The sequence below is a fragment of the Ranitomeya imitator genome, chromosome 6 (genome assembly GCF_032444005.1).
Source record: "Ranitomeya imitator isolate aRanImi1 chromosome 6, aRanImi1.pri, whole genome shotgun sequence".
NCBI classification, from domain to species: Eukaryota; Metazoa; Chordata; class Amphibia; order Anura; family Dendrobatidae; genus Ranitomeya; species Ranitomeya imitator.
In genome coordinates, this window is record NC_091287.1 from 377,459,091 (window position 1) to 377,484,521 (window position 25,431).

The 25,431-nt window shown below is 44.0% G+C and overlaps 1 protein-coding gene across 1 annotated transcript in view; it reads right to left on the reverse strand.

Moving 5' to 3' along the window:
• Positions 1 to 672: 672 nt before the first annotated feature.
• The window catches only part of IMPA2 (inositol monophosphatase 2), a 37,396-nt gene continuing 12,637 nt past the window's right edge, over positions 673 to 25,431 (reverse strand). The window contains exons 4-8 of the mRNA XM_069731022.1: positions 25,229 to 25,274; positions 20,871 to 20,979; positions 3,088 to 3,196; positions 2,693 to 2,844; positions 673 to 1,130 (exon numbers count right to left, since the gene is read on the reverse strand). Coding sequence (XP_069587123.1) covers positions 1,018 to 1,130; positions 2,693 to 2,844; positions 3,088 to 3,196; positions 20,871 to 20,979; positions 25,229 to 25,274 — 529 coding nt within the window. The 3' untranslated portion in view covers positions 673 to 1,017. The remainder of the gene's footprint in view (positions 1,131 to 2,692; positions 2,845 to 3,087; positions 3,197 to 20,870; positions 20,980 to 25,228; positions 25,275 to 25,431) is intronic.

The following is a 25,431-nucleotide window of genomic DNA, read 5'->3' on the forward strand; positions in this document are numbered from 1 at the left end:
AAGACTGGTGGAAAGCATGCCAAGACACATGAAAGCTGTGATTAAAAATTTCTGAACTCTTTCAGAGTTAAAATATTAGTATTGTTGTTTCTAAATGATTATGACCATGTTTTTTTTTCCATTACTTGAGGTCTGCAAGCAATGCATTTTTTGCTATTGTGACCATTTCTCATTTTCAGAAAATAAAATACAAAATTTATTGCTTGGAACTTCGGAGACATGTTGTCAGTAGTTTATAGAATAAAAACAATTTAAATTTTACTCAAAAATAAACCTAGGAAGAGAAAAATCAGACAAACTGAAAATTTTGCAGTGACTTCTTAATTTTAACCAGAGCTGTATAGTCAGTCTGTATTTTCAAAATGCAATGTTTAATCTGATAATAATCTGATATAATCTGATAATGCAGACAGCTATCTTGCCTGAGCTGCGCCTCTGCTTGTGTAAAGACATTTTACAGCAGCCACATGAATTAGAACCATTAGAGTGAAACAGTTCATGGACTATGGTGGAGACATGCTCAGTGCCCTGTGCAGAGGTCAATATGCAGGGAAGGAATGCATTTTGCATAAACAGGCCCAAGCAGTCATTTAACTCCTGCCTGTGATGCTGAACACACACCATTAATGTTCATCGCTCTCACATGTAGTAGGTTAGTGACTGGACGACGTGTTTGTGAAAAAATATAGTTTAATTAAGTTCAGTTGTATATTCCACATAACATTTTGCATTAAAATGATGATACGACATGTACAATATCCTTTTATATTCTGGCAATGTACCAGCACAGTTTAAAATAAAGAAAATTTCCCTGTTAATAAAATCAAAAGGGACTGAAAATAATAGCGACTGAAGCCCAAGTGGATCCTAATACTTACAATGCTCTACCCATTTCGGAAATACACAAGACAATACACACAATTCATTTACACAATGCTGTGCTGCTGAGTGTACATGTATGCCAAAGGAAGCCAGTATGTGTATGCCCACAGTCTTGGAATACGCCAACAAAGCTTTTCAGTCATCATCTCTTCCATAGTCAATAGTTTTCAACTCCTTAGCTACACTTTGTGCCAACTCCATTGTACCAGCAGCCACCACACGACAAGACATGAGGTCCAGAGGTCCACCTAGAGGAAAAAAAAAAAAAAAACACATTTCAATCAGCAAACAGTTTTGTAGTCTATGGGCCAGGGCACAGGCTGTAACTGGACAAAATAGATAATTATTGCTCAGATGGATAGTACTGAACAGCAGGTTTGTGGAGTCAGAGTCCATTTTGGTGAAGTCGGAGTCATGGATATTGAGGAGTTGGAGGTTTGGCTTACCGACTCCAGAGCCCTGCTGTACAGCCCCTTGGAATCAATCTCCTTACCCATCCCATCCCTTCTCAGGTCCTAGCAAGGACCTGTCAATATGACATGAGACTGCAGAAGTCATCACTGGAGTTCATTGGGCGAAGATCGCAAGAAAGCTTTAGTGGGTTGATAAGGTGAGTATCGTTCAGTTAATTAAAAGCTTACAATGCTATAAAATAAAGAGATCTTGAAAAAAAAAAAATGCATGGAACATTTTCTGAGAGAAAAATAAAAAGCACAGTCTAATCTATGGCATGTCATGTACGGCAGCTCAGCCCCATTCACATTTAAGATGCTATACCTGACTGAGCCAACAAGAGTGGCAGCGCGTCATCGGGAGAGGTTCTTACATAGCATTCATTTCCCCAAAATATTTACATTGTATATGATTTCCAGTGGACCTTTCAGTCTAATATGATGCCTTATGTAAGAACAGCATATTACAGCTACAGGCCTGTCGTTCCTTATAGACATAAGGGTGCAGTACTATTAGGCAAGCAGTTCCCAGACACTGTCTGCAGTGACTGTAAAATTCCACTCCTAACAGTAAGAATGGTGTCTTGTGTAATACATTTGGATCAAGGACCCTCTACCATATGCAATATAATCTCACACATCCCACCCAAGGGAAGGGAATGGGAATTCTGCTGCAGACACCACTGCCCATGTGCAAGGTCCAGAGTCAGACTTGGAAGATTCAATAAAGACAGCAAAGTAGTAAAATATTTTCGTTTCTTTGGATTTTCCATGTGTTTTGGGGAGTAGTTAACCTTCATCAGACTATTCAGAGACAGAACGATTTTCCCGAATTTGTCTGATTTACTCATTGAAATGTATCACTAAATAAAAGGATAGGGTTTGTTTTTTTAGCGAACATCCAGCTCTTCAATCTTCAGCACCTTGAATTTGTATTTTTTGCCATACCCAGGGTCGTCAAGTCGAAGTCAGAGCTTATTTTGGTGGAGTCGGAGTCATGGAAATTGATTTGGAGGTATGGCTTACCGACTCCACAGCCCTTGCCATACCTTGGTTGGTTGGGGTCAGTGCTGTGTGAAGAAAAGCTAAAAGATTGCTAGGGATAAGTGGAGGTCTTACTTCTCAGACTACTATGTAATAGCAAAGATATACCTCAGCAACTCCTTTAAGCGTCTGTCCACATTGCTTTAGTAAAGTGACATATAGTTCAGATTTATTACACTTGTTTCGAAATAGCATTATCTCCTTGCATTCATACAATAAGAGTAATTACATTATTAATAACATTCATTTGAAGCATTTCAGACAGCTATTTCTGATTGCAAAGAAATGGATTTACAAAAAAGTATACCACCTACCTGATGTATCTATCACAAAGCCTCCAGCTTCCCGAATTATGACAGTGGCTGCTGCCAAGTCCCAGCAGTGCAGCCCAAACTGGTAATAGGCATCAGCTGCCCCTGATGCTACGTGACACAAGGCTAGTGTGGCACTACCAATCACTCGAACACTGTGAATAAAGAATAACGGACACATTATTAATTCGGTTATTTTATTTTATAGAGCTGAACTTCAAATACAATTAAATAGCAGACAAAAGCAGGGATCATTCAGTCATTTTCACATTAAGTACACTTCCTTGTCCTGAGAAAATTATAATAATGTACTGATAATTTGTTTGTAAAAATAATTTATTCTCAATTTATGACAACTGCAAGTCAAGTCTTTATTTCAGGAGATATACACCACTTACCCATGGGCTTGAAATTTTAAAAACCCCTCCATATTGCCCAAAAACAATTTTAAAGTTGCTGGATCACGCTTAGGACCAATTTCTGTTACAATTAAAGAGTTCTTGATACCTGGTGGAATGATGGTAAAAACACAATATTACATATTACAATTTGTCACACAATTGTAGAAAATAAAGATCATTTAAAGCAGCTGTCCAGCCTTAATATACAGATTTCCTATTAAATTGTTTATTAGCCGAGCTGCAGTTCTCGGGAATGCTACTTTTCTGGCTCCATTCACTATAACATCCAGCTGAGCTGAAGCAGACAGCAGACGATAGTTGGAGTTGCTGGACACCTACAGATCAGATACCGAGGACCTACATGTAGATGGGTTATCAACATCAAAGCCGGCTAAAGGAGCCTTCTATTCCTAAACTTATTTTTAAAAACTGTTTTTCAACACACACTACTTTTTGCATGAAATATGCACTGAATCCGCAGTAAAAACGCACAAAATCCACAAGAAAAACGCATCAAATCAGCACCTGTGTTTTCTGCCAGGAGATGCAGATTTTGTGCAGAAAATTCTGCACCCAAATCTGCAACGTGTGCACATAGCCTTAGATTATAATTCCACCAAAGGGGCAGTGGATACACTAGATCAACTAATAGCTATGTACATAACCAATATATAAAAAGAAAACAAAAGCAGAAACCAGGGGCAAAACATACAGAAACACTGGAAATATTAACTCCAAGCTGTATTGTTACTCAGTAAGATGTGCTTACAAAAAAAAAAAAATATGGGAGGTTCTTAGCACATAAATTGGCCAATTCCTGTGCGCCCATCAACCATTGCAAGGTGACATTTCTCTGATGGGTCCTATCCTACCACCACCAAATGTCACCTTGCCGTAGTTGATGGGCACACATGAACAATACAGCTTGGAGTTAATGTTTTCAGTGTTTCTGGAATATAGCAATAAGTGAACCTGTAGAATCTTTTTCTAAAGAAAATAAAGCAAACTGAAATTTTGATTTAAACCCTTCACCCCGAAGCCTGTTTTAAACTTCCTGACCAGGCCATATTTTTCAATTCTGACCACTGTCACTTTATGAGGTCATAACTCAAACGCTTCAATGGATCCCGGTGATTCTGAGACTGTTTTCTCGTCACATATTGTACTTTATGATAGTGGTAAAATTTCTTTGATTTGACTTGCGTTTATTTGTGAAAAAAAAATAAATGGAAATTTGGCGAAAATTTTGCAATTTTTAAACCTTTAGTTTTTATGCCCTTAAAATTAGAGAGTCATATCATACAAAATAGTTAATAAATTACCCACATGTCTGCTTTACATTACCACATTTCTGGAAACAATGAAACAATTTTATTTGTTAGGAAGTTATAAGGGTTAAAAATTGACCAGCGATCTCTCATTTTTACAACAAAATTTGCAAAACCACTCTTTTTTTTTTTTTTTTTTTTAGGGACCACCTCACACTTGAAGTGACTGAGGGGTCTATATGACAGAAAATGCCCAAAAGTGACAATTTTAAAAACCGCACCCCTCAAGGTACTCAAAACCACATTCAAAAAGTTTATTAACCCTTCAGGTGCTTCACAGGAATTTTTGGAATGTTTAAAAAAAATTGAACATTTAACTTTTTTTTTTTTCACAAAATTTTTACTTCAGATCTAATTTGTTTTATTTTACCAAGGGCAACAGGAGAAATTGGACCACAAAAGTCGTTGTACAATTTGTCCTGAGTACGCCGATACCCCATATGTGGGGGTAAACCATTGTTTGGGCACATGGCAGAGCTCGGAAGGGGCGCCATTTGACTTTTCAAAGCAAAATTGGCTGGAATTGAGATTGAACACCATGTCGCGTTTGGAGAGCCCCTGATGTGCCTAAACAGTGGAAACCCCCACAAGTGACACCATTTTGGAAAGTAGACCCCCTAAGGAACTAATCTAGATGTGTGGTGAGCACTTTTAACCCCCAATTGTTTCACTAAAATTTAGAAAGTAGAGCCGTGAAAATTAAAAAAATAATTTTTTCTTTCCACAAAATGATCTTTTAGCCCGCAATTTTTTTTTCCCCCAAGGGTAACAGGAGAATTTGGACTGCTAAAGTTGTTGTCCAATTTCTGCTGAGTACGCCAATACCCCATATGTGGGGGGGAACCACTGTTTGGGCGCACGGCAGAGCTCGGAAGGGAAGGAGCGCCGTTTGGAATGCAGACTTAGATGGATAGGTCTGCAGGCGTCACACGTTGCATTTGCAGAGCCCCTGATGTACCTAAACAGTAGAAACCCCCACAAGTGACCCCATATTGGAAACTAGACCCCCAAGGAACTTGTCTAGAAGTGCTGTGAGAACTTTGAACCCCCAAGTGTTTAACTACAGTTTATAACGCAGAGCTGTGAAAATAAAAAATCTTTTTCCACAAAAATTATTTTTTAGCCCCCGGTTTTGTATTTTCCTAAGGGTAACAGGAGAAAATAGACACCAAAATTTGTTGTCCAATTTGTCCCGAGTACGTGGATACTCTATATGTGGGGGTCAACCCCTGCTTGGACGCACGGGAGAGCTCGGAAGGGAAGGAGCACTGTTTTACTTTTTCAACGCAGAATTGGCTGGAATTGAGATCAGACGCCATGTCGCGTTTGTGGAGCCCTTGATGTGCCGAAACAGTGGAAACCCCCCAATTCTACCTGAAACCTTAACCCAAACACACCCCTAACCCCAACCATAACCCTAACACCCCTAACCCTAATCCCAACCGTAAATGTAATCCAAACCCTAACCCCAACCTTAACCCTAGCAGGAAAATGGAAATAAATACATTTTTTAAAATTTTATTATTTTTCCCTAACTAAGGGGGTGATGAAGGGGGGTTTGATTTACTTTTATAGCGTTTATTTGGCGGATTTTTATGATTGGCAGCCGTCACACACTAAAAGACGCTTTTTATTGCAAAAAATAGTTTTTGCATCACCACATTTTGAGAACTATAATTTATCCATATTTTGGCCCACAGAGTCATGTGAGGTCTTGTTTTTTGCAGGATGAGTTGACGTTTTTATTGGTACCATTTTTGGGCACATGACATTTTTTGATCGCTTTTTATTCCGATTTTTGGGAGGCAGAATGAACAAAAAACAGCAATTCCTGAATTTCTTTTAGGGGGGGCGTTTATACAGTCATGGCCAAAAGTATTGACACCCCTGCAATTCTGTCAGATAATACTCATTTTCTTCCTGAAAATGATTGCAAACACAAATTATTTGGTATTATTATCTTCATTTAAATTGTCTTAAATGAAAAAAAAAAACAGAATGAAGCAAAAAGCAAAACATTGATCATTTCACACAAAACAAAAAAATGGGCCAGACAAAAGTACTGGCACCCTCAGCCTAATACTTGATTGCACAAGCTTTAGCCAAAATAACTGCGACCAACCGCTTCCGGTAACCATCAATGAGTTTCTTACAATGCTCTGCAGGAATTTTAGACCATTCTTCTTTGGCAAACTGCTCCAGGTCCCTGATATTTGAAGGGTGCCTTCTCCAAACTGCCATTTTTAGATCTCTCCACAGGTGTTCTATGGGATTCAGGTCTGGAGTCATTGATGGCCACCTTAGAAGTCTCCAGTGCTTTCTTTCAAACCATTTTCTAGTGCTTTTTGAAGTGTGTTTTGGGTCATTGTCCTGCTGGAAGACCCATGACCTCTGAGGGAGACCCAGTTTCTCACACTGGGCCCTACATTATTCTGCAAAATTTGTTGGTAGTCTTCAGACTTCATAATGCCATGCACACGGTCAAGCAGTCCAGTTCCAGAGGTAGCAAAGCAACCCCAAAACATCAGGGAACCTCCGCCATGTTTGACTGTAGGGACCGTGTTCTTTTCTTTGAATGCCTCTTTTTCTCATGTAAACTATGTTGATGCCTTTGCCCAAAAAAGCTCTACTTTTGTCTCATCTGACCAGAGAACATTCTTCCAAAACGTTTTAGGCTTTTTCAGGTACGTTTTGGCAAACTCCAGCCCGACTATGTCTCGGGGTAAGAAGTGGGGTCTTCCTGGGTCTCCTACCATACAGTCCCTTTTCATTCAGACGCCGACGGATAGTACGGGTTGACACTGTTGTACCCTCAGACTGCAGGGCAGCTTGAACTTGTTTGGATGTTAGTCGAGGTTCTTTATCCAACATCCGCACAATCTTGCGTTGAAATCTCTTGTCAATTTTTCTTTTCCGTCCACATCTAGGGAGGTTAGCCACAGTGCCATGGGCTTTAAACTTCTTGATGACACCGTGCACGGTAGACACAGGAACATTCAGGTCTTTGGAGATGGACTTGTAGCCTCGAGATTGCTCATGCTTCCTCACAATTTGGTTTCTCAAGTCCTCAGACAGTTCTTTGATCTTCTTTCTTTTCTCCATGCTCAATGTGGTACACACAAGGACACAGGACAGAGGTTGAGTCAACTTTAATCCATGTCAACTGGCTGCAAGTGTGATTTAGTTATTGCCAACACCTGTTAGGTGCCACAGGTAAGTTACAGGTGCTGTTAATTACACAAATTAGAGAAGCATCACATGATTTTTCGAACAGTGCCAATACTTTTGTCCACTCCCTTTTTTATGTTTGGTGTGGAATTATATCCAATTTGGCTTTGGGACAATTCTTTTTGTGTTTTTTTCATTTAAGACAAAGTTACTGAAGATAATACCAAATAATTTGTGTTTGCAATCATTTTCAGGAAGAAAATGAGTATTATCTGACAGAATTGCAGGGGTGTCAATACTTTTGGCCATGACTGTACCATTCCGCATTTGGTAAAATTGATAAAGCAGCTTTATTCTTCAGGTCAGTATGATTACAGCGATACCTGATTTATATAATTTTTTTAGGTTTTGGCGCTTTTACACAATAAAAACTATTTTATATAATACCGTATATACTCGAGTATAAGCCGACCCCCCTAATTTTGCCACAAAAAACTGGGAAAATTTAATGACTCTAGTATAAGCCTAGGGTGGAAAATGCAGCAGCTACCGGTAAATTTCAAAAATAAAAATAGATACCAATAAAAGTAAAATTAATTGAGACATCAGTAGGTTAAGTGTTTTTGAATATCCATATTGAATCAGGAGCCCCATATAATGCTCCATAAAGTTGATGGGCCCCATTAGATGCTCCATATTAAAATATGCCCCATATAATGCTCCATACAGTTCATTATTGCCCCATAGATGCTCTATATAAAGCTGTGCCCCATATACAATGCTCTGCACCGTTCATTATTGCCCCATAGCTGTGCCATATAGTGCTCTGCACTGTTCATTATTGCCCCATAGCTGTGCCATATAGTGCTCTGCACCGTTCTTTATTGCCCCATAGCTGTGCCATATAGTGCTCTGCACCGTTCTTTATTGCCCCATAGCTGTGCCATATAGTGCCCTGCACCGTTCATTTTTGTCCCATAGCTGTGCCATATAGTGCTCTGCACCGTTCATTATTGCCCCATAGCTGTGCCATATAGTGCTCTGCACCGTTCATTCTTGTCCCATAGCTGTGCCATATAGTGCTCTGCACCGTTCACTATATGGCACAGCTATGGGGCAATAATGCTCTGCACAGTTCATTATGGCCCCATAGCTGTGCCATATAGTGCTCTGCACCGTTCATTATTGCCCCATAGATGTACCATAGAAAGCTCTGCCATTGCTGCTGCTGCTACAATAAAAAATAAAAAAAAAGCCATACTCACCTTTCTTGCTTGCAGCTCCCCAGCGTCTCTCCGCACTGACTGATCAGGCAGAGGGCGGCGCGCACACTATATGCGTCATCGTGCCCTCTGATCTGAACAGTCAGAGTGGAGAGACTTCGGGAAGATGGAGCGTCACTGGGAAGATGGAGCGACGCCCGGCGTGTGGAACGGGGATAGGTGAATATGTGATACTTACCTGCTCCCAGCGTCCCGCTCCTTCCCTCGGACAGCTGGTCTTCGGTGCCGCAGCCTCTTCCTCTATCAGCGGTCACCTTTACCGCTGATTAGAGAAATTAATATGCGGCTCCACCCCTATGGGAGTGGAGTCCATATTCATTTTTCTAATGAGCGGTCCCACGTGACCGCTGAAGAGGGGAAGAGCTGCAGCACCTGAAGACCGTGGGACGGCAGGGGGAGCGCCAGGATCGCCGGGACTAGGTAAGTATGCCTCAGCGCCCTCTCCCCCTCACCCGTCGACCCTGCCACCCACCGTGACTCGAGTATAAGCCGAGAGGGGCACATTCAGCCCAAAAATTTGGGCTGAAAATCTCGGCTTATACTCGAGTATATACGGTAAATTGTTTTTGCATCGCTTTATCCTGAGAGCTATAACTTTTTTTTTTTCTGCTTATGATGCTGTTTGGCGGCTTTTTTTGCGGGACAAGACAGCGTTTTCAGCAGTACCATGTTTATTTATATCCGTCTTTTTGATCGCGTGTTATTCCACTTTTTGTTCGCTGGTATGATAATAAAGCGCTGTATTTTGCCTTTTTTTTTGCAGTGTTCACTGAAGGGGTTAACTAGTGGGATAGTTTTATAGAGCGGGTCGTTACGGACGTGGCGATACCAAATATGTGTACTTTTATTGTTTTTTTATTTACATAAATAAATGGATTTATTGGGAAATATTTTTTTTTCTTTATTTGGGGATATTTTTTTTGTACATTCTATTTTTTTTTTTTTTTACTTTCTAATATTGTCCCAGGGTGGGACATCACTATATTAGATCAGATCGCTGATCTGACACAGTGCAAAGCACTGTGTCAGATCAGCGATCTGACAGGCAGAGCAGGCGGCATGCTCAAAGCAGGCGCCGGCTAGCCACCTCACTTCAGGACCAGGAAGGAGCCCCGCGGCCATCTTGGATCCGGGGACTCCTTCCGGAACACCGCGATCGCACCGCGTTGTTCCGGTGGGAGAGCGCAGGGAACTCCCGTCCCTGCGTGATGCCCCTCTATGTCGCTGTCACTACTGACAGCGGCATCAGAGGGGTTAAATGCCCACGATCATGGGTATTGCTGCGGGGTGTCAGCTGTCATATACCGCCTCATTGGGGGACACGGGACCATGGGACATCCTACAGCAGTCCCTGGGTGGGAAACAAGCCACTGCAATTGCTCCTTGTACCCACAAGTTACAGATGCGGCACTGCCACCTGCAAAATTCGTCTGCCGACGGACGCATCTGCCGAGGCCTGAGAATGGACATGGTAATGTTTCGTAAGCGTATACAGGCTGGACCAAGTCGTAGCTCTGCAGACTTGTGCTGCCAGATGGCCCAAGACGCACCCACTGACCGAGGAGAATGAGCCTTAATCTCTGCTGGGACGGAGTGACCTCTGACTCCATAGGACTCCTGGATAGCTGAACGAATCCACTTGGCTATCGTAGCTTTGGAAGCAGCTAGACCTTTCCTTAGCCCTTCCAGGAGCACAAACAGGGCATCTGACCTGCGGAAAGTTGCCGTCCTCGTGATGTATCTCCTAAGAGCTCTCACCAAGTCCAGTGTGTGAAGAGCCTTCTCGGTGCGATGTACTGGTGCCGGGCAAAGTGAAGGCAAGATAATTTCCTCATTGAGATGGAAAGATGAGACAACTTTCGGTAGAAAAGACGGGGATGTTCTCAAAAACACCTTATCCTGATGAAAAATGAGGAAAGGAAATTGACAAGACAAAGCCGCCAGCTCTGAGACTCGTCGGATGGACGTGACCGCAACCAGGAAGGCAACTTTCCATGACAGAAAAGACAGGGGAACGTCCTGCAGAGGTTCAAAAGGGGCCTTCTGCAAGACTCCAAGGACCAAATTAAGGTCCCATGGTTCCAACGGCATCTTATAGGGCGGCACCACATGGGAGACTCCCTGAATGAACGTCGTCACCTGTAATCTGTTGGCAATTCTATGTTGGAACAGGACTGACAAGGCTGAAATCTGCTCTTTGAGAGAACTAAGGGAGAGACCCAAGTCCAAACCCGGCTGAAGGAATTCGAGGATGGAAGGAATGGAAAATTCAAGGGTAGAGCATCCTCGGTCCTTGCACCATGAGAAGAAGGTCTTCCAAATGCGATGATATATACGCATAGACGTAGGCTTTCTAGCACTGATCATGGTAGAAGTGACTTTCTGAGAGAAGCCTGCCTGTGTTAGCACCCAGGACTCAAAGGCCTCGGAGTTCTGGTGGTAAATGGGGCCCTGGGACAACAGGTCTGCGCGATCAGGATTAGTGGCATCCCCTCCGCTCTGATCTTCTTGATGACTCTCGGCAGTAAAGGAAGCGGGGGAAATATGTACGGAAGCTGGAACTGATGCCACGAGTGAACGAGTGCATCTGCCCCGATGGCTGTCGGATCGTGGGACCGAGCTATGAAGTTGGGAACCTTGGAATTTAGCCGTGAGGCCATCAGATCCACGTCCGGGGTTCCCCAACGACAGCAGATCTGGTGGAAGATCTCCGGATGGAGAGACCACTCTCCGGAGTCGAGATCTTGACGGCTGAGGAAGTCTGCCTCCCAATTTTCCACTCCCGGGATGTGAACCGCTGGTTTTCCTCGGCCCAACGGAGAATGTGGCCTACCTCAGTCATGGCTGCCTTGCTGCGTGTTCCCCCCTGCCGGTTGATGTATGCCACTGCCGTGGCATTGTCGGACTGAATCCTGATGGGACAACCTGCCAGGAAGGGATGGAATTGGAAGAGAGCCAACCTGATTGCCCGTATTTCCAAGATGTTGATGGGCAAGCGTGCTTCCTGAAGAGACACCATCACGCTGCTCAGGGTCGCTGGTAACACTGCTCCCCAGCCCAGAAGACTGGCATCTGTTGTCACAACTAGCCAATGTACTGGGAGAAAAGACTTCCCTTGATTCAGGGAGGACTTCAAAGTCCACCACCTGAGAGACTGACTCGCTGGGGAAGGAGGAAACGACGATCGAGAGAGGAAGGGTTCCTGTCCCACATAGCAAGGAGAGCATGATGTAAGGAGAGGAGGTGTAGTTGAGCGAATGGGACCGCCTCCATAGCTGCTACCATCCTGCCGAGGACTCGCATACTGAAACGTAGAGAGTGAGTTCAAGGTTGGGAGAGCTTCTGAGCCTCCCACTGTAAGACTGAGATCTTTTCCGGGGGAAGAAGTACCAACCCCTGGGACGAGTGCAGTATCATTCCTAGAAAGGAAATTCGCTGAGCCGGTACTGGGGGAAGATTTTTGGAACTTTATCTTCCAACCCAGGAGAGAAAGAGTATCTATTGTGATGGTCACGGCCTCCTTGCAGGTGCGGAAAGAGGGGCCTTTGATGAGGATATTGTCTAGATACTTTAAACACTACCACACCTCGGGTGTGAAGGATGGCCACGGCGGCCGCCATGACCTTGGTGAACACCCTAGGAGCGGTGGCGAGGCCGAAGGGCAGAGCAGCAAATTGAAAGTGATCTTCCTGAACTGCAAAGCGAAGAAACCTTTGGTGAGAAGGTAAAATAGGAATGTGGAGGTACGCGTCCTGGATGTCTATAGACGCCAGGAACTCGCCTTTCTCCATGGAGGCAATGACAGAATAAAGCGATTCCACCCGGAACAGTCGCACCCTGACAAACTTGTACAGCAGTTTTAGGTCCAGTATGGGCCGTACTGTAGCGTCCTTCTTTGGAACAATGAACAGGTTTGAATAAAAACCTTGAAACCTTTCGTTTTGAGGAACCGGGATAATAACCCAATCTTCTTTTAGAGAGCTTATGGCCTGGAAGAACTCTGATGCCTTTGCCCTGGGAGGAGAAGACAGGAAAAAGCGATTTGGTGGAAGAGAGGAGAATTCTATCTTGTATCCGGAGGACACTAGGTCGCGGACCCATTCGTCATGAACAACCGAGAGCCACGCGTCGATGAAGGAAAACAGACGGCCGCCTACTTTGAGGGTGTCCTCCGGATACTGCAGGGAGTCATTGTGTGGGAGACCTGCCCGGTCTGGACCCTGTCTGCCTAGGCCTGCCTTTCCAAGAAGGGGAAGGTTTGTAAGAGGTCTGAGGACCTCTGTCCCTACGTTGTGCCCGGCCAGGTCCGGAAGATGTGGAAGTAGAGGACCAATTTGAGGTAAAGCGAGAAAAAAAAAAAAAATATCGGGACAGAGCCTGCTGCTGCTGCTGGTTCTGAAAGGGCCAAAAGGGTCTCTGTTGTGGAAGAAATTTACTCTTCCCTCCAGTGGCGTCGGTAATTAATTGGTCGAGCTTTTCGCCAAAAAGGTGACCGCTCTGATATGGAAGAGAAGTCAATTACTTTTTGGAAGCCGAATCCGCACGCCAATCCCTGAGCCATAAGGACCTCCGGATGGTGATGGCGTTCGCTGCTGCTTGCGAAGCAGAGTTAGCAGCGTCCAGGGATGCAGTAACTACAAAATCTCCAGCTCTGGCTATCTGAGTAGCGAGGTCTGCTATCTCAGGGGGAAGATCGATATCCAGCACTGTTGTAGACAAGACCTCAGCCCAGTGGGTCATAGCCTTAGCCACCCACATAGCGGCAAAAAATGGGAAGAGTGCGGCTGCTGAGGCTTCAAAGGCTGAAAGCGCCATATTGTCGATCTGACGATCGGTTGGGTTTTTAATAGAGGCGCCATCCGAAGAGGATAAAATAATTTAGTAGCCAGGCGTGATACCGGAGGATCTACCGGGGGAGATTGAGACCAATCTTTTCTTAGATCCTGGGCAAAGGGATATCTTAATTCCATGGGCTTCTGCCCTGTGAATCGTTTATCGGGACGGATCCTGTGAGATTCAACGATTTCCTTAAATTCGGGATGAGTGGCGAACACTCTGTGAGCTCGCTTGGTCCTCTTAAAGGACACGGCATGATCCGTTTTAGATAAAGGTTCCTCCTCAAGTTTCAAAGCCTTATTCACCGAGTCGAGAGTCTCATGATCGTGATTAAATTCCTGATCTAGGGACGTGTCAGAATCGTCCTCTGAAACAGGTTCTCTACTAGCCCCAATGGAAGGGGAGCGAGAAATGGAGCTCTAAGAACCCGAAATCCGGTGATGGTCTGGGGATATGGCATGAGTCCTTTTCCTGGAAAAGCGAGAGCTCCTTGGAAATGTACGACCCCTACAGTACGAGGGGTTTTGAGGATTGGAAGCGTCATCCGTAAGAGTGCCCTGGTTAGAGGAGGGGTCTCGGAACGATTCTAACGCTTTTGCTAGGGATGCCATAGACCGGGAAAGAGGTAGCCCACCCATGGGGACCAGGCTCACTAGGTTCGGTATCAGTAACAGGTGGTTCCTGAACAGTCACTGGTTCACAAGCTGTGCACAATCCAGTAATGTGACCCCGGGGTAATGAGACCTTACAAGAGATACATGCAGCGAAGAATACAGTGTGGGTTTTCCCAGACTTTTTGTGAGGCCTTGATTGAGACATAGTAGCCTTGAGGAGAGCGCTTACTAGCAGGGGAAGGGTTAAGCTATGTATCTACAGCTTACCCAGGTCATGTGTCGAGTCTCAAGCGGAGTTCCGCAATGTATGGTCCTGAAGGCTGTGCTTAGGAGAGCTGGAGCAGCGCTGCAGGATCAGCGCTGTGGGTGTCCCAAGATGGCCACTGAGATCTGTGAGAGCGCTTCTCAAAGAACGAGAAGCCCTAGAAAAGATGGGTGGCGGTAAATGCCGGTGGGCGTGGCCAAGCACTCCGGCCTGTATGAAGGGGAAAAGCCAGGGACTAAATTTTAAAAGGTTGCGGCGTCGCGACCGCTATTAGTGCCATCCTGAGCCATGCTCCTTCATAGAAAAGCCGCACTGCGGACCACCCACGGACCCGGGTTTTATGCCCTGCTAGAGGTGCGGACCTTCCATACCCCAGGGACCAGTACCTCCCCAGCGTCTCGGCCCCCACAGTGTGCTTACGGTAGAAGCGGTGGGCCGGTGCTCAATCCACCGTCGCCATAGTCAGGGAGGGGGTGGAGAGCTTCTGCCGCCTTGCGTCATCCGCTATATCAGTGATGATGCAGTGGGGGGCTGCACGGACGCCATACATAATATGTCCGGCTATGCACCTGGCTCCAGGAGAGGTAGATGGAGAGCTACTCCATGTGGTCGCCTGCTATAGAGGGCTGGCATCCAACGTTGCAGGAAAGGATATGGGAGGAACGCTCCACGTACTAGCCTGTTGATGATTCGGGGGAGATCAGAACCTAGAAAGGGTCCGTCACCCCCATTTGCTTCGTTAAGGGAAAAAAAAATAGAATAAAAAAAAAAACGGTGGGGTCTGAAAGCAGATCCAAGTGCCTCCTACAGACACTAAGCAAGAACTGGTTCACTTAGAGCCAGCAGGAGGGTGTATACTGCAGGGGAGGAGCTATTCTTTATGTTTTAACTTAGTGTCCTCCCAGTGGCAGCAGCATAACACCTATGGTTTTGTGTCCCCCAATGAGGCGTAGGAGAAAGCCTTATTCAGCAATGTCATAAGGGAAAAAGTAAACGCTCACAAAGAAGAATATGTTATCTCCCCATTGGTTAAAGGGGAAATTGACATATCAGGCGCCCTAATGTTTAGAAGTCAGTATTTCTGCAATAAAGGAATTTAACCCCTTCCCGACCCATGACGCCACGTAGGCGTCATGAAAGTCGGTGCCAATCCGACCCATGACGCCTATGTGGCGTCATGGAAAGATCGCGTCCCTGCAGATCGGGTGAAAGGGTTAACTCCCATTTCACCCGATCTGCAGAGACAGGGGGAGTGGTAGTTTAGCCCAGGGGGGGTGGCTTCACCCCCCCCCGTGGCTACGATCGCTCTGATTGGCTGTTAAAAGTGAAACTGCCAATCAGAGCGATTTGTAATATTTCACCTATTATAACTGGTGAAATATTACAATCCAGCCATGGCCGATGCTGCAATATCATCGGCCATGGCTGGAAACACTAATGTGCCCCCACCCCACCGATCGCCCCCCCCCCCCCCAGCCCTCCGATCTGTCCGGTACACTGCTCCGGCTCCCCTCCGTCCTGTGCTCCGCTCCCCCCGTGCTTCAATCACCCTCCCCGTGCTCCAATCACCCCCCCTGCACTCCGTTCCACCCCCCCCCCCCCCCCCCCCCCGTGCTCCGTTCCACCCCTCCCACGCTCCGATCCACCCCCCCCCACCCCATCATACTTACCGATCCTGCCGGGGTCCGTCCGTCTTCTCCCTGGGCGCCGCCATCTTCCAAAATGGCGGGCGCATGGGCAGTGCGCCCGCCGAATCTGCCGGCCGGCAGATTCGTTCCAAAGTGCATTTTGATCACCGAGATATAATCTATCACAGTGATCAAAATAAAAAAAATAATAAATGACCCCCCCCCATCTTTGTCACCCCCATAGGTAGGGACAATAAAAAAATAATTTTTTTTTTCCCCACTAATGTTAGAATAGGGTTAGGGCTAGGGTTAGGGCTAGGGCTAGGGTTAGGGCTAGGGTTTCGGTATGTGCACACGTATTCTGGTCCTCTGCGGATTTTTCCGCTGCGGATTTATGGCGGATTTACCGCGTTTTTTCTGCGCATTTCACTGCGGTTTTACAACTGCGATTTTCTATTTGAGCAGTTGTAAAACCGCTGCGGAATCCGCACTAAGAAGTGACATGCTGCGGAATGTAAACCGCTGCGTTTCCGTGCAGTTTTTCCGCAGCATGTGTACAGCGATTTTTGTTTCCCATAGGTTTACATTGAACTGTAAACTCATGGGAAACTGCTGCGGATCCGCATCGTTTTCCGCAGCGTGTGCACATACCTTTAGAATTAGGCTATGTGCACACGGTGCGGATTTGGCTGCGGATCCACAGCGGATTGGCCGCTGCGGATTCGCAGCAGTGTTCCATCAGGCTTACAGTACCATGTAAACCTATGGAAAACCAAATCCGCTGTGCCCATGGTGCGGAAAATACCGCGCGGAAACGCTGCGTTGTATTTTCCGCAGCATGTCAATTCTTTGTGCGGATTCCGCAGCGTTTTACACCTGTTCCTCAATAGGAATCCGCAGGTGAAATCCGCACAAAAAACACTGGAAATCCGCGGAAAATCCGCAGGTAAAACGCAGTGCCTTTTACCCGCGGATTTTTCAAAAATGATGCTGAAAAATCTCACACGAATCCGCAACGTGGGCACATAGCCTTAGGGTTAGGGTTGGAATTAGGGTTGTGGTTAGGGGTGCGATTAGGGTTATGGCTACAGTTGGGATTAGAGTTAGGGATGTGTTGGGGTTAGTGTTGGAGGTAGAATTGAGGGGTTTCCACTGTTTAGATGTCTCCAAACGCAACATAGCGCCACCATTGATTCCAGCCAATCTTGTATTAAAAAGTCAAATGGTGCTCCCTCAATTCCGAGCCCCGACGTGTGCCCAAACAGTGGTTTACCCCCACATATGGGGTACCAGCATACTCAGGATAAACTGCGCAACAATTACTGGGGTCCAATGTCTCCTGTTACCCTTGTGAAAATAAAAAAATGCTTGCTAAAACATCATTTTTGAGGAAAGAAAAATGATTTTTTATTTTCACGGCTCTGCGTTGTAAACGTCTGTGAAGCACTTGGGGGTTCAAAGTGGTCACCACACATCTAGATAAGTTCCTTTCGGGGTCTAGTTTCCAAAATGGGGTCACTTGTGGGGGGTTTCTACTGTTAAGCCACATCAGGGGCTCTGCAAACGCAACGTGACGCCCACAGAGCATTCCATCAAAGTCTGCATTTCAAAACGTCACTAATTCACTTCCGAGCCCCAGCATGTGCCCAAACAGTGGTTTACTCCCACATATGGGGTATCAGCGTACTCAGGAGAAACTGGACAACAACTTTTGGGGTCCAATTTCTCCTATTACCCTTGGCAAAATAGGAAATTCCAGGCTAAAAAATCATTTTTGAGGAAAGAAAAATTATTTTTTATTTTCATGGCTCTGCGTTATAAACTTCTGTGAAGCACCTGGGGGTTTAAAGTGCTCAATATGCATCTAGATAAGTTCCTTGGGGGGTCTAGTTTCCAAAATGGGGTCACTTGTGGGGGAGCTCCAATGTTTAGGCACACGGGGGCTCTCCAAACGTGACATGGTGTCCGCTAAAGAGTGGAGCCAATTTTTCATTCAAAAAGTCAAATGGCGCTCCTTCCCTTCCAAGCCCTGCGCCCAAACAGTGGTTTACCCCTACAAATGAGGCATCAGCGTACTCAGGACAAATTGGACAACAACTTTCGTGGTTCAGTTTCTCCTTTTACCATTGGGAAAATAAAAAAATTGTTGCTAAAAGATAATTTTTGTGACTAAAGTTAAATGTTCATTTTTTCCTTCCATGTTGCTTCTGCTGCTGTGAAGCACCTGAAGGGTTAATTAACTTCTTGAATGTGGTTTTGAGTACCTTGAGGGGTGCAGTTTTTAGAATGGTGTCACTTTTGGGTATTTTCAGCCATATAGACCCCTCAAACTGACTTCAAATGTGAGGTGGTCCCTAAAAAAAATGGTTTTGTAAATTTCGATGTAAAAATGAGAAATCGCTGGTCAAATTTTAACCCTTATAACTTCCTAGCAGAAAAAAATTTTGTTTCCAAAATTGTGCTGATGTAAAGTATACATGTGGGAAATGTTATTTATTAACTATTTTGTGTCACATAACTCTCTGGTTTAACAGAATAAAAATTAAAAATGTGAAAATTGTGAAATTTTCAAAATTTTCGCCAAATTTCCGTTTTTATCACAAATAAACGCAGAATTTATTGACCTAAATTTACCACTAACATGAAGCCCAATATGTCACGAAAAAACAATCTCAGAACCGCTAGGATCCGTTGAAGCGTTCCTGAGTTATTACCTCATAAAGGGACACTGGTCAGAATTGCAAAACACGGCAAGGTCTTTAAGGTCAAAATAGGCTGGGTCATGAAGGGGTTAAAAAAAATATATTAGAAAATCATGTCTTATACAGCTCTTCAGAAACTTTATTCCAAAATACCTACTTTAAAATGAAAAAAAAAAAAATTGTGAAAAATTTTCCTTAAAGAACCACTTCCAAAGTTTTTTTTTTTCTATTCTCTTGATATATTGCAGTCATCATATTATATAACTGTGTATTTACAATTGCTAACTTTGCTCCTCTGCCCAGTTAATGCTTCTCTTTTCCATTAGGTCTATGAAATCACATGATTAAAACAGACTGGCTGAATCCTTCTAAGCTCTATGCAGAAACAGGAAGTCTCTTTTCCCTGCATAATTCACCATTAGAACTACAATTCTACATCACTGCAAAGTCCCTGGTAGGGGGGGTAGAACAGAGCAGCTTGGTCAGGAGTTGATGAGGAGGTGGAGCTGGGCTGCCAGGGACCTTGTGATGATATAGAATCGTAATGCAGAATCCAAGCGATTCTTCACAAAAAAAAAAAAGAAACACCGCGTCAAATTGGCACCAAAATCACATGAGAAAAAAACATGGTAAAACCACAATTGCTTATTCAGAAGGACGGGGGGTTTAAACTGCATCTTTCAAATGTGTTAAAATGGTCTAAAAAAGTTACTTACGAAAAAGAAAACTTTCAACCAAACCATTTCATAGTACATGTGTTATTATTTTGAGAAATAAAAGCAGAACATATTGCCTAAATTTGCATTGTCCTATGGTCCTGGTCCTTGAGGTTAGCATGTTGCTCTCTGCCGAGGGTAGTCTTGATCGTCACATCAATTTCACCACCAAGTCGCAGGGTGGGCCATCAGTAATGTAATGCTCCAGTTGCACAGAGCCTTCCTGGGGTATGCTGCTATTAGTACACGACACCAGACAGTCACCAGAATTCTGGTGTGAAACATTTTTATATGTCACAATCTTTACACCAGTACAAGACAGCTCCACAAAAATGGGCAGAGCTCAGGTGGGACAAGGTGTAGTGAAGTCCACATGGTAAATTAATCATTTACCCATGACATGTATGTCATTCACCTGGCGAAGTAACATTTCTAGGAAAGGTGCATGGCAGTTTTAAGATGTGCCTAATTCTTCAAGAGACAGACACATCTTCATGAAGGAACTGCTGGACTAAAATGCACCAAATTCATTAAGACTGGAGTAGAAAACGCCAGTCTTAATCAGACCCCATGTTCTTTCAAACAAGTCAATTTTTCTTTTTCTCATGGCATCGGTCTATTTTTTTTTTTTTTTTGGCCCTCTGAAGTATCTCCTGTTTAAACCTAGGACTCTTTCCTCCCCATATTAATTCCCCAAACAAAGACCTAATCTTACGGAATCTGCACTGTGTAATCCAAATGGGAGAGTTATGTAGCACGTACAACAACTGTGGCATTACAATCATCTTTAAGAGGTTCACCCTACCAACCACCGATAAATGTAATTTGTTCCATGCCGCAATCTTGGTACGAATTTTCTGCATTAACGGACTTAAATTCAGTTCCTCAAAGGTAGCTAGAGGAAGAGCAATCTGAATACCCAAATATTTGAATTTTTGAACAATCTTTAATTTCGTGGTTATCGCCCTCTCTCCACTGCCCATACTGTCCCCCTCAATCAACAACATACAAGACTTATCCCAGTTTATTGTGAGACCCGAAAACCAACCAAACTCCTCAATCAAAGCAACCGCATTGCACAGGGACCTTTCAGAATCCTCCAGGAACAACAAAATATCGTCAGCATATAATGCAATTTTGTCTTCCCTCCTACCATATATGAAACCTCTAACCTCCTGAGCACCTCTTGGCATCTGTCTATTTGACACAGTGGATGGCCTTGAAAATGTCTTAAACTGACCCGTTTCTTTTGTAACATGAAGCCTTTCTTGATTGCAGAATGCCCCTTGCCCTTTTCTCGCTGTATATAATTTTTCATCGATACAATGGTATATTACACCAAATTCAAGCTGGAAGAAAAAAACAAAACTGTTACACCCGTTTCGGGAACGGCCTGCCAAAATTATACATAAACTTCTAGAATTACAAAGCAATTTCACCATTTTGGACATTTACTAAGTGACTTTAGTCTTTCTGGGCTTTTTTGATGTAGTGCAGACTATGTAACATGCAGAAGAAGCTGGTATTTGTTTTCTTTGCTGCGATGCATAAAGATTAATAATAGAATAACTACAAAATTCAAGCAACATAGTAGCATACTAGTCACCAAATGTACATAAAGTCACATGAATCCAAAGACTATGCCCACCTGCAGGGGAAAGGAGTACACAAAATTCCAGCAACACAGATTTTCCTGGGAAAGTTATCCTCACAGTGCCCAAACATGGGTGAGGCCTTCAGCAGCTGTGCCATGGGACACAAATCTGAAAGGGAATCTGTCAGTAGGATCAATTTTCCTAAGCCATCTATATGGGTATGCAGGTCATAGGAAGTTGAAAAAAAAATGGTACCTTGATATCTGTCATGTCTTATTCCAGGAAAAAAAAAAAAAACAACAACATTTTTCTTAATATGTAAATGAGCTGTTAAGATCTATGGGCCGGACACTGATCTCCCAGGAAATCTGCCTCCAGGGATTATTTTAAATATAAGCGAGAGTTACCAGTGTGAGATGTTCTGGATGACAGTCTGCTCATCTCACACTGGTAAGGCTAGGTTCAGATTGCGTTAGGGCAATCCGTTTAGCGCTAAGCGCTAGCGGATTGCGCTAACGCAATGTCTTTTTCGGGGTCGCGTTTAACGTCCCCGCTAGCGCAGATCCCCGATCTGCGAGAGCGGGGAACGGACCTCGGGCGCGCCTCGGACGCTGCAAGCAGCGTCCGAGGCGCGTCACAAGACACCGGCACATCGCTAGCGCATGCCGAAAATGGCACGCGTTAGCGATGCGCGTTCCCATTGCTGCCTATGGGCGCGCTAATGGACGCGTTGCACGGTATTAATTTCGCCGTGCAACGCTGTCCGTTAGCGCGGTCGCATTAACGCAATGGGAACCTAGCCTAACTCTCCCTTTCATTTAAAATAATCTCTGGAGGCAGATTCTCATGCAGATCAGTGTCCGGCCCACAGATCTTAATAGCTAATTTATATATTAAGAAAACTCTGGATTTTTTTTTTTTTTTTTTTTTATTCAAATAAATTTTTATTAAGAATAACAAGGCAATTAACATGTTACATTTACATTTTCAATATAGAGTATTTCCCCCCCCTCCCCCTTCAAACAGCCCCCTTCGATCCCAAAGCCCCCCACCCCCACAAAGCAGCTCATCTTGTTAATTACTACCATCATTAAAACAATAGAGTATCTAATCCCTCAACCACTCGTATAAGCCACACTTCACATTACTATCCCATAGCAATCCATGGAGACCACATTTTATTGAACGTTTCAGTTTTCCCTTTCTTCTTATAAATCCCCTTTTCCAGTGTCAGGCCCTGTTTCACATACTGGAGGAACTCTCCTCTTGACGGCGGCTCTTCCCTAATCCAGTTTCTAGCTATCACCTTCCTAGCCATATACAACAATCTGGCTATAGCTATCTTTAGGTGTTTATCCACTCCAATCTCATCCACGCATCCCAACAAACAGACAACTGGATCCCTTGGCACCGTGCATCCATACGCACCTTCCATACGACTCAAAACTACCACCCAGAAGGCAGCCAACCTCGGACATGTCCATATCATATGGAAAATGTCTGCATCCGTAGACTTACACCTCGGACATTCAGAGTCATTACGCAATCCTGCCTTATATAGCACCATCGGAGACCTATAAACTCTGTGTATCACATAGAGCTGTGACAGTCTATACGGTTCACTCAGCGACAGTCTTGGGATCCATTCCAACACCGACTCCCAAGTCTCGTTATCTATTGGGCCCAAATCCCTTTCCCATTTAGCTCTTGCCATTATTGGAAACCCCAATAGAAAAGTGTGCAACAGATCCCTGTACAGAGTGGATATGACTCCTCCAGTCGTCCCATCATTACACACATACTCCAGTACTATATCCCTTTGAATCCTAATACCTCCGTTCCTACTCTGAGCTCCAAAGGCATGCCTCATCCGCAAATATTGATACTCCCCTGCAGACCCAAGACCAAATTCCGCCTGCAATTGGGAAAATGATTTCAGTTCACCTTGTTCAATTATTTGATACACATACTGAATCCCTTTGCCCAACCACTCTATCAGTACCCCCAATGCCTCAAATTCTTTCAGATTGTTATTATGCCATAGCGGCGAGTATCTAGTCAAGTCCGTGATCCCACGTATGTGCCTCAATCTACTCCACAGCTTGCGTATCAACAGCAAAGTCGGATATAGCTTCCCCAAACTCTCCAAGGATCCATCCTCCAAACATTGCACCACTGGCCTTCTTTTTGTCACCACCTCCATCAACCGCTGTACTGCCCCAGATGACCCTTCATGCGCCCAGCCCCTTAAATGCTGACTCTGGGCTGCAAGAAAGTACAACTCAGGGTTAGGCAATGCCAGACCCCCATCATCCTTGGGTCGCTGAAGTGTCTCCAGTTTGATACGCGGATGCTGCCTCCCCCAAATCAGATTCCTAAACAGAGAGTTGATCTGTCTAAATTTCCCACGTGGTATCCAAACCGGCGCATTGTGAAGAATATACAATATTTTCGGCATCAGAATCATTTTGATAAGATTCACCCTGCCTACCACAGACAAATGTAGCTTAAGCCATGCATCCGCTTTTGCCTTGAGGGCACCCAAGATTGGAGTCAGATTCTCATGTATATAGTCAGTGACCGGCATAGATACCCATATTCCCAGGTACTTAAATTTACTCGTCACCTCCAGTCGCCCGTCCTCCAATGGCTCCCCATCCACATCGTCCACCTTAAACAAGATAGACTTACTCCAATTTATCCTAAGTCCCGACACTGATCCGAATCGTTCAATAATCCCAATGGCTCCCTCCAAGGATGCAACCGGGTCAGCCAGAAACAACAAAATATCATCCGCATACAACGCCACCCTTTCTTCAATCACCCCATATTTAAACCCCGTCATCTCATCAGACTGTCGAAGCGTAGCGGCCAGTGGTTCCACCGCCAGAGGAAAACTCTGGATTTTTCTGGAATAAGAAATCGGATCGCAGATCTCTAGGTATTATTTTATTCAACTATCTATGATCGCGTACCCATATAGATGGCTTAGCAGTGTTGATCCTACTGTGTAGATTCCCTTGAATGCATTGTACCTTGTATATATATGTAACACCGGCAGGTGGAGAAGAACACACTTTAGTGCATACAACAGATTATATGAAACACCTGAAGTCCCTGACTGGGATTGTGTTATTTGATGGATCAAAATTATAAAGGATATGTGATTGTGGTCCTATAGAAGAGTTAATCATGGCATGTTAACACAAGATGATAACCTTGTTTGTGCTAGTGCTGATCTACGTCCATTTAATAATAGTATAAGGATTTGTCATTTTGTACCCCTTGGCTTGGATGTTCCATTTATGTAAGCAGTAGCACAAAATGTAAAATATTCTACATATAATTTTCCTAAATTAAATTCACTACCAATATTTTGAGGGCGCCTGCATCAACTGGTACAAAAATCTTCTGCAAGTCATCTAAGGTTCTGATCACATTTGTGTGAACCCAGACATTTGGTCCAATTTTGGAACAGCCAAAGAATAAAAGTGATCTGTATCATCAGTTACACAAAGAGAAGCATGGGGCCCAATTGATTATGGTGAGGTCATTTGTTGTCCATATTTAGAACATGCAAAACTTTTCCTTTAAAAAAATAAATAAATCCATAGGGATCCTGTAGTAATCAATGGGGCCCCATGTTTGTTTCCACAACTGATGCAACAGATCTCTTGTTCAGTTTGCTTATTCCTAAAATGAAACAAATAGAATGCCCAAACGAACATGAGAACAGAGCAGAACCATCAGCATCCAAAACATGGATTTCTTGGAAACGTATTATAGTTATTGGTATGCACCAACCCCAATATGACTAATCCAAAACAAAAGGAACAAATACCAGATACCTGGTGTCTTTAGAAACTCAATACATTGTTGGATTTACTTTTTATAATTGTCATAACCCTTTACAGTCATTTAGGAAGAAAACAACCTCTTCCCCTTCCCCTATGAGATACCTTTAGGAATCTCAGGTTACCAACTTACAGTACACTTTTTATACCTCTCGATTGACAGCAAATCCAATGCTGACAGCCACCAGTGGAAACCTGTGGAAGAAAAGAATATGATTTCAGTGTTGGAATCAATACTTCATACAAGCCAAAAAGCAAAATGAAATTTAGCATTTTGCAAAGTAGTAAAGGCAAAGGTGAACATTTTTGGATTTCACCCATTACTTTAATTGACCTATAAAGAATTTAAGTT